General features: G+C 40.6%; 2 protein-coding genes across 2 annotated transcripts; both read right to left on the reverse strand.

Annotated features, from left to right (window-relative positions):
- Positions 1 to 4,763: 4,763 nt before the first annotated feature.
- Positions 4,764 to 5,594, reverse strand: LOC131303109 (uncharacterized). Its single transcript, XM_058329900.1, has 2 exons — positions 5,343 to 5,594; positions 4,764 to 5,162 (listed from the first exon to the last, which is right to left on the reverse strand). The coding sequence occupies exons 1-2, from the start codon at positions 5,592 to 5,594 to the stop codon at positions 4,764 to 4,766; spliced, it is 651 nt and encodes a 216-aa protein (XP_058185883.1).
- Positions 5,595 to 9,288: 3,694 nt separating this feature from the next.
- LOC131303110 (uncharacterized) lies at positions 9,289 to 10,120 on the reverse strand. The gene has a single exon (XM_058329902.1). It carries the CDS (start codon positions 10,118 to 10,120, stop codon positions 9,527 to 9,529), a length of 594 nt encoding a protein of 197 aa, XP_058185885.1. The 3' UTR covers positions 9,289 to 9,526.
- Positions 10,121 to 12,825: the final 2,705 nt, after the last annotated feature.

Consider the following 12,825-nt stretch of genomic DNA (forward strand, 5'->3'; position numbering starts at 1 on the left):
ACAATTATCTTAGAGTTATCCCTTTAGGAAGTTTGTTCCAATGATGCCACAATTAATTTTGTCCGATAGGAAGGAAGGTTCTGAAACCAACACACAAAATTAATTATATCACCTACGAACTAGCAATGGAGACCATGGGATTTATTCATAATAAATTCCCTCCCCCACTTAGTTATTTACAAAATTTGTGAGGGTTATCAAATTTTCGAGTTTTGCAAAAAAATGTGATCTAGGTTTAAAGCCAAATATTACCATGTTGTCTCAATATGGTAAACTATCACATATGCAAACAATATGGAAATATAAATAATAAGGAAACACAAGAAAAAAAGAATCCAGCTACTTTGGTCAAAGATGCAATCCTTAAGCAACAAAGAATCCTTCCAAACTTGAAATTCTTAAGCAATAAGGAGTCCTTCCAAATTTGAAACCCTTAAGCAATCCTTCCAAATTTGAAATCCTTCAGTAATCCTTCCAAACTTGAAATCTTTTCGGATTTGACATATTCCCGCGTAAACTGCACAGCCTTCAATATTTTGGCCATATCTTCCTCATCCGACCTCCAATTGAAGTGATTCAAATTGGGTTGGATTCGAAATTCAATTATCTACTGTAGGGAGGTATTCCCGAGCAAATACATTTAGATGCCAAACACGTGATGATTGGGAGCACGTGGTGAATACGACTGGACTTATCTCTGGGCAGTATGAAGAACAGCGATATGGAACAATGACATGTGAAGTCCCTGGTCCATGCAATCTGTTCGGCTAAATAAAGGCCAATGATATGACAAGTCACTGGTGTAAACTATCTGTTTGGCAGATAAGAGACATTCTGATTACGTTTGGACTAAGTTACATGTGAAGTCCTTGGTCCAGGTAGTCTGCTCGGCTATGAGACGGCCGAACAAAGAAGGAGCTCCAATCGAGAGTAGGAGCAGAGGGAATACTTTGGAAGATTCCAGAATAGTTATGTCCCATAAAGGAATAAGATCCCAAGAATATAGGATCTGAGAAAGATACCCAACGAGTATGGGATGTTCGGCTCTTAATGGAAAAGAATCCTAAAAGGACTCTTTTCCATAAACTGATAAAGGAAACGAGACTCCTTGATATCCTGGGTTTCCTATACGAGTTAGGAATCCTATGGCAACAGGAATGCTTGGGTAACAAGCATACGAAAATCTATAAATATGAGGTAAACCTAGAGGCAAAAGGTACGCAATACATTGCATTCTTACTGATTTCCTACTGATAATTAGGGTTTTATTGCTAGTACGTGATACTAACAAAGGCATCGGAGGGCCTTTGCCACGAGAGGCAAAGGTGCGCTCACCCCCTGTCTATTTTGCAGATTAGGGTTCCGACGACAAATTAGGGTTCCGGTGAAGAGGCACGAACAAGTCGTTGCAATCCAGTTGATCAGAAAGCATCAATTGTTTTCATCCCCCTACATCTACAACTTTGTGAAGAACAGATTTTCTAATTCCAACGTTTACTAGGTCGAAATAGCCCTGCAATCAGACCCTACGAATTTGGAAAAAAATCTGTTGCGAGCCAAACAACTTGTATTTTTTGTATCTACCATCTTCGATCTCCGAATCATCGTTGAATGCTATTACAATCGAAGAAACATACAAACATCGATCTTATGCCTCCATTGGAGTTCACATGCTACGTTAATTATTACAACCATGAAAAATAATCGTGGCACCCAATAAATAACACATGCTACGTTAATTATTACAATCACAAAAAGTAATTGTGGTAAACCAATAAATAATAATAACCACGAAAAAATTATCGTAGGATCCAATCACATAAAATCAACAAAAATCATGTGACCATAATAGCTGGGTAAGAACGCTGCAAAACAAGGATTAGCACAGTTCTACGTTATACCCTCTATAACCTACGGACAACATGACATGTTTAATCCATACGCGTGATTACAGCCTGCTTTGATACCACTGTTGGGAAAACGAATCCCCAAGACCCAATAATAACGCGTACAGATTAGACAACAAAAATTGTAAAACCCTATAAAGCGGAATTTAGGTTCTACCTCAACTCCCTGCGGCACGAACGTTGGTTGAACTTGTTATAGCACGCCTTGCTATAAACCACGAATACTGCTCGACCGTACCTTACGATCTTCTATCGTATTCTCTCCACGTCTAGAACACGAACTAAGTGTGGACACTTTCATAATCTGTTTGCTCTCTCTAAGCCTGCCTCTATTTACTGAATAGTATAAAAACATCCAACTGACCTAGAGAGCATAACGTGTATATATAGGGCTACGATAGGGACCCAAGGAGTAATAAGTCTGGGCTCCCAGTGTAAATAAGAAAACCTAATTCTACCAGGATTATATTTCTTATTTCACTAATTATAATTCACCCCACTACAGAATTATAATTGCACTCCCGTCTTTATCTCAATTATATTACAAGCTCCATGATATTAAATACTTATTAATCTCCCCACGTTAAGATTACAAATACCCGTTGATTAAAATAAATTACTAACAACAGCCTCATCCAGCACTGCCATGGAGTGTTGGGCTCTTCGAGACGGTTTGCAACTTGCATGGGAGCGGAATTTGCAAGGCATTTGTGTGGAAACTGATTCTATGACCTTGGCACAACTCATTAGCAAGAAAGAGATGGGTAGCCATGAGTTAAGTAATATTTTATCTGATTGCAGGGTGTTGCTAGATCACCTTAAAGCGAAGGTGCATCATGTATACCAGGAGGCCAATCGAAGTACGGATGCCATTGCAAAAACAAATTTTATTAATATTTGTAATAGCCTTATTGTTATTCAGTCGATTCCGAATTGTATTAATCAGGTTATCCTTGATGATGTACGGGGAGTTAAGCTCCCTAGAACTATGTTTTATTTTTTGTTCTATCTATGCCAGTTAAATCAAAAAAGAAGAAGAAGTAGTGTCCTGTGATTTTTAATTTACCACGAGATCATCAACATAATAATAGAAAATAGAAGTTATGAATGTGTCCAAGGTCCCAACAAATTAATATAACTAGTTATGGATGGATGCCTTCTCTTGTTGTCTTACAGCCTTTATGGCAGCGGTATGCGCGAGGCCGATATAGGATTAAGCCGGATATTGAAATTTGGGAGGATTGTATTTCCGATGTTTGTGTTTCTTTCGTACCGGATACGATATGATTAGATATTCATATCCCCTTGGAGGGGATAAATTTTAGACACTCCGGATGGAGCGTTTGCTGATCGGATTAGTTTCGGGTGGATATGGTATGGGTGAAGATATAATAAAATGGCATGACACTTACAGCCCCTTTGGATGGATGGGTGAGAAAAGAAAATAAAGGGGTGTGTTCTCTTTTTTTAGTGAGAAAAGAAAAGAAAGGGGTGTGGTTTCTCACTATCCCATCCAAATAACAGTGAGAAATCAAATTCTTACAGGCGACTGGTAGAGTTCCGGCGACTCTCCAACGAGCTGAAATTCTCTCCCTCTCATCTCCGGCAAACTTGGTACTCTCTCTCTTTCTTCTCCGACGATGCACAGCCACTCATCCGACTATCTGACGAGGGGGTGGACCACACGCTCCCCTTTCTCACGAAATCTCGCCACTTTTGGCGAGAAACGGAACTGGGCTTCTCTCGAAATCTCGCCACTTTTGGCGAGAAATGGAACTGGGCTTGGGAGGGGTTCTACTCTCCCTCCGTCTCTCACCCTCTCTCGCCTTCTTCCCCTTCCAAACGAGGGAGAGATTGAGTTCTCTCCCCGTTTATTTTCTTTTCTCGCGTACCAAATGAGCTGTTAAATTCATTTCACATATTTACCCCTTGTCGTCTCCCTTTGGTCTGCCAAGTGTAAAACTCATCTCCCCTCCTGGCAAACGCCGCAAACCCATTTACTTGCTTTCTCTCTTCTCCCTCAGTTCCAATAGAGCATTAGCTTCCTTCAATCTCCCTTTCATTTCTTCTCTCACTACGAACTACATACTTATCTAGTCATCTCAATGTAAATCGAATCCACTATTGTATGCTTGTTACACCGCTTGGAAAAATGGTCTAAGCCCACATCCAGATTGTGCCATGTCACACTGTGTGAAAAAGAAACGATGAGTTCTACCAATGAATACCATTTTTTGGGATTGCCACCATCAATCCACAATCAAAACAAAGATATCGAACTCCAGGGACAATTATCAATTTTTTCTGATTATAAATTTTGAGTAGTACTTTAAGAACAATGTGAAAAATGAAAGAAATAGCTAGGTTTGTAGTGATTGGCTACAGAGAGAGAGAGAGAGAGAGAGAGAGAGATTGTAATGCGATTTTTTTTTATCCTCAAAAAGGCCGAAAAGGCCTACAAAGGTTCTTCATTACAAAGGATGGAAAACAACGACAACGGAGGGAAAATAAACCAATTACATGGAAGAATATTTTTCTTTGCTAAGGCTGCAATCTCGTGGGCCGTCTTGTTTTCTCCTCTGTGAACCCATCTGAATCTAATATCCCCTTTTTTGGCAAAATGTCGGATGTCCAAGACTTCAGAACTCACCTCCCATGAAGGGACCAGCTCGGAGACACTGAGAAGAATTGCTTGTTTGTTATCAGCTTTCACGTCAACTCCTCTGATTCCCAAACTGATCACCATTGCGCAAGCTGCTCTGATTGCTCGAAGTTCACCACTAAGCGTGGAGCATGCTACTGTCGTGCGAGTTAAACCATCGAGAATTTTTCCTTTCCAGTCTCTAATTACCACTGCTAATTTACTTTCCCCTCCTCCTTTGGGAATGGCAACATCACAATTTCCTTAAAGTGACCTCTGTCCGGAGCCCTCCAAGTGGAGATATCCTCTTGGGTTAATGGGGTGTCCGTGTGGACATTTGGAATCTCTAAAATAAATGTAGTTTCCATATGAGCATGATTAATTGCCGCCAAAGTGTCCCTGGGATCAATTCTGATGTTACGAAATACAAAATTGTTTCTCATTTTCCAGATATACCAGGCAATGAGGGCCACAAAACCCATAAACTCTGTAGCTTCAGAGAAAGTCATTTTGTCCACCATATCAGCTGCCCATTTGAGGACCGAAGCATTACCACCCAAATCTCCATACACCTTAATACTGCAAGCAAACCAAACTGCTTGTGCCCAACTACACTAGAAAAGCATATGCTCCACAGTTTCTATTTCTGATCCACAGATGGGGCAAGTGCTAGATTGAGCACATTTCCTTCTATAAAGATTCTCACAAGTAGCAAGACTGTTCTTACATGCCCTTCACCAAAAGCTCTTAATTTTCCCTTGCATTTTCATCTTCCACAAAACTTTCCACAGTACCTCCTTTGGTTTAAAGGAGGATTCAGCTTTCTCATTCCTTAGGTTCAGATTTGACTGCATAGCCACCTGGTAACCTGATTTAACCGAGCAAACTCCTTTTTTATCGTAGTGCCAAACCAGCTGATCCTGTCTATCCACCAAAGGCAATGGGATTTTTAGGATAGCCTCCACCACCTCAAAAGGGACCTCTCTAACAAGTTTCTGTCGATTCCAAGTCCCATTCCTCTTATCTACAACATCTACTACCAGCATAATGTCACTCCCCTGTGGTTGATGGATTGGAATTCTGAAATTTGGGAGTGTGGGAATAAAAGGATCATTCCAAAAGTCAGTATCCTTACCATTTTGAATTTGTCACCTCAATCCTTTTGTGAGAAGATTTCTGCCATGTAAGAGACTGGACCAAGCCTAAGATGCATGACTGCCTCTGGAAGCCTGAAGAAATGTGGAGTTAGGGAAGTAGAAACCTTTCAAGAATCTCCCCCAATAGGAATGAGGGTTCATCAAGAGTCTCTAGCCTTGCCTTGCCAACATTGCTTCATTAAAACATCTGTAGTTTTTGAATCCCATTCCTCCTTGAGACTTGGTAGTAGTTAGACTATCCCATGAATTCCAGCATATACCTCTATCTTCAGGGTTTTCTTTCCACCAAAAGTTACGAGTAATGGAATCCAGTTTATCACATAACTTCTTGGGGAGGAGGAAGCATGCCATCGCATAGGTAGGAATGCCCTGAACTTGGGATTTAATGAGAGTTTCCTTTCCAGCCACAGAGATTAAGTTGGTCTTCCATCCTTGCATTTTTCTAAAAGCTCTTTCTACTAAAAAAGTGTATGCTTCTACTTTGGATCTACCCTAAAAGAATGGTAGACCCAGATACATAGAATCACCTTTCATGGGGCTCATATTTAGAAAGTCACAACAAAGTTGTTTATCTATGGCACACATGTTAGAAGAAAAGAAAACACCAGACTTTTCATAATTAACAAGTTGGCCAGAAGCATCTCCGTACTTTTTAAGAATATCCAATACAGTACGACATTCATTCAATTTAGCTTTGAGAAATAGTATAGCATCATCAACAAACAAAATATGGGAAAGGGTGGGGCAGTTCCTATTAATGCGCATACCTGACAATTGAATATTGTTGATCTCCACTTGAATAAGCTTGGATAAGATATCCTTGACCAGAAGGAACAAGTAGGGGGAGAGGGGGTCCCTCTGTCTAAGGCCCCGTTGAGGAGATACATTAGCTCTTGCTTCCCTATTTGCTTTGATCACAAACTGAACAGAGGATACACATGCCATAGTCCATTTAATCCGGTCCATAGCAAACCCCATTTTTTCCATTAGAGCTTTAAAGAAATCCCATTCCACTCGGTCATAGGCTTTGTTGAAATCCAATTTTATTGCCATGAAACCTTTCTTCCCTTTCTTCTTGCGATGAAGGAAATGAAAAGCTTCATGGGCAATAATGATGTTGTCTTGGATAAGCCTCCCCAGAACAAAGGCAGATTGGTTTAGGGATATCAAAAGTTTTAAAATCCCTTTGAGACGATTAGCCAGAACCTCTGTTATAATCTTGAGACAAAAATTGCATAAGCTGATTAGTCTGAGCTAGGAAAGAGTCTCTAGCGATTGAACCTTTGGTATTAAGACCATATTGGTTACGTTTAGCTCTTCAAACAAGAAACCATCACTAAAAAACCTCTTCACTGCCTCACTCACATCCTTTCCCATCGTATCCTAAAATTTTTGAAAAAATAATCCAGGGAAGCCATCAGGACCTGGAGTTTTCATGGCACCAAGTTGAAAGACAGCTACCTTGATCTCTTCATCAGAAACCATCCGAGTCAGCTTATTTTTCATCTCATCTGTGACACACCTATCCACCTTTTGAAGGACTTCCTCATAATCTCTGGAACCCATACATGTGAACAACTTGGAGAAATACTAGAACAAGTGTTCATTAATGTCATGATCCTCTGAGAGCCAAACCCCTTCACTATTTTTGAGCTTAGTCAGTTGATTTCGTTGACGCCTTTGGATAATAGTAGCATGAAAGAAAGTTGTATTCTTGTCTCCATACATAATCCAATTTAATCTCGATCTTTGGTGCTGATACATCTCTTCCCTTAACAAAGTCAATTCCAACTCCTCTCTGATTTGGTTTTCCTTTTGAAAATTCTCAGCAGAATAGGGTTTTTCTAAGATCTCTCCCAACTGCAACTTGAGACTTCTGATCTTCTCCAGGTTGTTTCCAAAAGTTCTCTTGCTTCAAGGTTTGAGCATCTCCTTACAGTGATTGAGTTTCTCCACTAAGGCAACTTGAGGGGAACCTCTTTGATTGGTATTCCAAGAGCGTGCAATAACGTCACCACACTCCTCACTAGTACACCACATCGATTCAAACTTAAAACTATATGGGACTCTCTTTAGAGGTAAACAACAATTGAGAATGAGGGGGCAGTGATGAGATCCCACAAGAATATCATGGAAAACCTGAGCAAGAAGGAACAAATTCCTCCACTCCACATTAGCTACGGTCCTGTCCAATGTTTCCCTAATATTGCTATCACCCCCTTGTTTGTTTGTCCAAGTGTAAGCAGGCCCTTTGAACTCAAGATTCATTAAATCACAGTCAAACAACAGTTCCTGGAATTTTTCCAATCTAGTACTGTTACATGGCAGACCTCCTTGTTTTTCCTAAATGGACCCCACGTCATTGAAATCCCCAAAGCACAACCAGGGATACGGATTACCCTGGTGAATAGTCTTAAACAAATCCCAGAATTCTACTCGGTGTTGCCAATTATGAGGAGCATACACAAAGGAACACAACCAATTGGAAGATATCGAAGGCCATGAAACTACACAATGTAATAGATTTTTGGAGCTATACCTCATATCTATCGTAACTTCATCTTTCCACCATAGAGCAAGACCACCAAACACACCAACAGGATCCACATAGAAACCATTCAAGAAATGGAGCCTTCTCCTTATTCCTTCTAAAGTATCTCTCTTATTTTTCGTCTCCATGAGAAATACCACTAGGGGACGATGGGTTGTACATAACCCTCGTAAGATCTGGAATGTCAGGGGTCGCCCCATCCCCTGAACATTCCAGCTGAGAATTACCATTGACCCTGTGGCTGTTTAAGGCCAGCCATCGGAGCCCGTGTTAGGATAATAGACAATTCAAAATCACCATCAGAAGGGATTTCTTTCACAGAAACATCACAATGCATTCGTTTATCAGAGTAATCAAGAGACTGTGAGACATTTACCTCCACCAGCTCTGTGTCGGCATTGCTAAGGGGAATCCCCACCTTTCTCCGCCCATTGTGTTTTGGATTCTTGACCACTTTATTCTTGCCTGCCCCTCTAAAAACCTTCCTACCTGAAGAAGAAGAAGAAGAATTTTGACTCAGAGATAGAGAAGCTGCTTCATCCCCATCTACCCTGTCAGACGAGCTGCCATCCCACTCAATCGCAAGATTTTGCTTTTTAGAGCTAATCTTAGAATCGAGATCCCCTGGATGTTTACGCTTGAGGCATAGAATATGATTAAAGATTTGGGAGAGGCCCACATCCTCAGGTTTGGACTTGGGGGCTTGTCCCCAGGGCTTCTAACTGGGCTGTGAGTGCGCGATCCATCAACTACTGAGTCCGTCAAGCTTTTTGGGCTGTCAGGTTCCTCAACAAAATAAAGATGGTCCACATCCTTGGGCCTGTTATTAGAGGATAGGGTACTCGGATCCTCAGCCCGCTCCCCAAACAGAAAGGGATTTCTCGAAATAAGAATATTCTCCAAAGGCGTCGTCAATGTGAAACCGGCTGGCTTTGTTTGCATTCCACCCGTGCTCGCCCCCTCTGTTGACATCTGTCTAACCCAAAATCAGCTTTGAATTCACCCAAAATGTTTTCCCCATGAACATCCGTACGTACCAATTGTCCTTTTTGTTCCCCCATGTGTTTCTCAAGCTGCGAGTTGCACGCGCAGCCCGCTGCAACTTTATTCCGATCCAAGTTGCCCCTGCTATCTGGATAAACCAGATCAATAGGCTTTCTATCACCATACTGAATAGTATCCATCCACGAGATCTCTGCTCTAAGATCTTTGAAAGGCCAGTTGATATCTCAAGCCCCACCTTTATCCCCACAATCATTGACATTATGTCCTACCCTTCCACAACAGTAGCAATAGTCCGACAGACGCTTATATTTGAATTTAACCCAAGCATCCTCGTCGTCATGACGCTTGAGAAAGAAGCCCTTTTTAGGGGCTTGGTAATATCGATCCAAACTCTAACTCGAATAAATCTCATGGGCTTACCTCTTCCATCCGGGTCTTCGACTGTGATAACCTCCCCCAAAGTTTCCGCAATCTTCATCCCACTACGAGCGTTCAAAAAACCTAGAGGGAGGCCCCGAATCTGAACCCAGAAAGGGCTTAAACTGAAATCCAACTCTTTAAGGGTTTTTTGGCCATCCCATTTACAAAGGATCATGAGGCACCCCATAATGGACCAGGGGCCTAAGCTCATGATCTTGGTAACATCGTCTTCCGCTTTGAAACCAAAGGCGTAGAGATTGTCACCCCAAGCTGCTATTGTAACCTCCTCCGAGGTTCGCCACGCCTTAGCGATAACATTTGCCACCCCTTTCTTATTAAGGCTTTTGGGAGATAGGAACTTGCCCACCAGAGTAAACTTAGATTTAAGAGAGGAATCATCGAAGCTTGGATCTAGTTCGATGGTCTCTGGTTCTGTCATCCTCACCAAGGAAACGAGGCCGACCAGGAAGGAGAGAGAGAAGAGAGAAAGAAAAGAAAAAAAAAGGGGAGCGAGGAAAGAAAGGATAGAAGGCAAGGTCCAGAAAAGGGGAAAAGAAAAAACAAGAAGGCGGAGGGAGACAGAGGAGAGAGAAGAGGAGATGGAGGGGGTTTCAATGGTAAAGAAATAGAGTAGGATATGAAGGAGAGAAGAAGAGCGAAGGAAAAGTAAGGATAAGCCCTATGTGATATTCCCCATTTTAGAGAGAGAAACTCTCATTGTAGAGAGAGAAGTTATCTATTTCTTGTAATGCGATTTTGAGTGACTGTTTCTATGAATATGTGATCTAAAAGACATAAAAGAGAGAAGAGGACAACAAAGGGGGAGAAGTGTGTTAAGATGAAATGATCAAAAAGGGAACATCATAGAAAGTGTCGTGGCATTAGCACCATCCTACATATATAGTGAGAATATGTTGAAGAAAATATATGCAATAGAAATTTTCTGATAGAATAATAAATCTAAATAATATTCATCGATCAAATTTACAGAATCAAATAAATAGAGAAAGGAATAGAATAACATGTGGGGTAGTCGAGGCACGTAATAGCGCTCTCCTAATGAACAATATACCCCCTCTTGCACAGGGTTACATGGTACTCCTTCCCTAAGATACATCTACCTACATGGTACTCCTTCCCTAAGATACATTTACCTTCAAGTTTCCTTCTGTGCCGTGAAGCAAACTCACGAACCGTGTAGTTTCCCGACATTCGAAAGCCAAATAAAAAGTAATAACTAATATATGTGATGAATTATGAACAAACTAGTGTTTACCCGTGCCTACGACACTACGCACCCCAGTTGGAATTGCCCGTCAAACATGGGTAAAGACACCATCATATCACGAAGAAACTGAAATGTAAAGAAATGCCTTGGAATGGCGACGGGGACGAAAGTCCAGTACTTGGCGGGGGGACGAAAGTCTAGTTCTTGGCGGGGGGAGCGACTTTGTTGGATGTGTGTGTGTGTGAGAGAGAGAGAGAGAGAGAGAGAGAGAGAGATGCAGAAATGGCACAGAAATGTTTTGGAATGTGCAAATTGGTGGCTGTTAGGGCAAAAATTATTTGATGGCAGCTTTGTAATATATGTAAAAAACATGGGCACTTTAATTTCTTGGGGAGAATGCATTATCAGCCCTTAGATCAAATGAATCTCAGCCATCGGATCAACTTGTATTTGTGTTTGTGTGATCCCACACCCTTGTGTTTTATTAGGTAGATATTCGATCGAACAAACAGCAATCATAGTATGAAAGTTATTTCCTTTTGGAACAGTAAAAGTTGTTTTTGATTATCAATTAGCCGAATAAAAAGGTATGAGATATAGAGGCAATACTATACCAACTACTCTGATATCTTGGAGAATAATTAGGGGATTATCAAGCATAGGGTTTTTTCTGCCGTTAGTATGCAACACATGCTACTAATAATTAGGAGTAAAATAAGGAGACCACCTCAAAGGTGTTTTCTCTCCTTTATCTCCAATAACTGCGTATATTACCTCTTTTATAAATAAACCCACATAATTAATATTAATATTAAAGTAAAATATTAAATTAAACCAACAGATTAGGCTTCATTTAAGGAATTTATAAAAGTAGGAGAACAGAGTCCGAACCAGAATAGAGTCACTGTCATTGCCGAACCAGAACAGAAAAAGGCAAATGAACACAAATCGCGTGAATGAGTGGCGATCGATTTCGAAGCAGGAGCCTCTGTTTGGCGTGAAACTCCTCGATTCTCTGAACGGTATTCTTCCACAAGGCGATGTAGTGGTGGTGGTTCGTGGTTTTAGCTATTTTAATAATAAATACTTAAACCAACATAATAATAAATATTAAAACAATAATGAACGGAGTGTTAGTATTTATGTGTTTTTACGCAGAAGTCTACGTGTATTTTTGTTTGCGTAACAGTAGAATGCGATAACCAATGGTTTTGTGGTACCAACGCTAGGTAAACCCTCGACGGACTTTAGGGCTTGGTTCAAATATCAATCGGTAGCTAAAGGTTGTGAAGAAAAGAAAAAAAACAAATATCAATCAATCCCAGGAGATACGTAATTTGTCTATTTACATGTATAGCGTTTACTCAACTTGGGGCCCTATATTGTCGAAACAATAGAGGGCCTGGCGGTCGCCTCTTAGGTCTTGTCTTAGGGTTGGGTCTGTGGATAGTCCCTAATAATTTTTCTCTTCAATTATTACCATTATTTTTCAATCTCTCTCTCTCCACTTGTATACCAAAAAACCTCCCTCAAAACTCAAATCGAACAAAATCGTCGTCAAGTTCGAATGTAAAGCTCGAGTTAGCCATAACATGGCTCGTGTAAATGCTTGGCTTCTTATAAAAGCACATTAGTTCCGGAATTGAGCTCGAGTCTTAAAATATTGATTGAGCTCGAGTTTAAACATTTCGTATCAATTCGGCTCAGTGAATTCTAATCAATCTGAGCTCGAAAATTCTAAACCTCGTCTTGTTTGCATGACTATACAATCCGAAAATTAAAGAGTCCAAGAGACTGAGCCCATGGTGGGTTGCCATTATATATAACCGATTTTGAGAGCGATTTGTCCTAACTTTATTACTAAGTTATGTGTTCAAAAATGCTACTTTTTCCTAGCATATTTTATTAGTAAGAAA

This window comes from Rhododendron vialii, chromosome 10a (assembly GCF_030253575.1).
Source record: "Rhododendron vialii isolate Sample 1 chromosome 10a, ASM3025357v1".
NCBI lineage: Eukaryota > Viridiplantae > Streptophyta > Magnoliopsida > Ericales > Ericaceae > Rhododendron > Rhododendron vialii.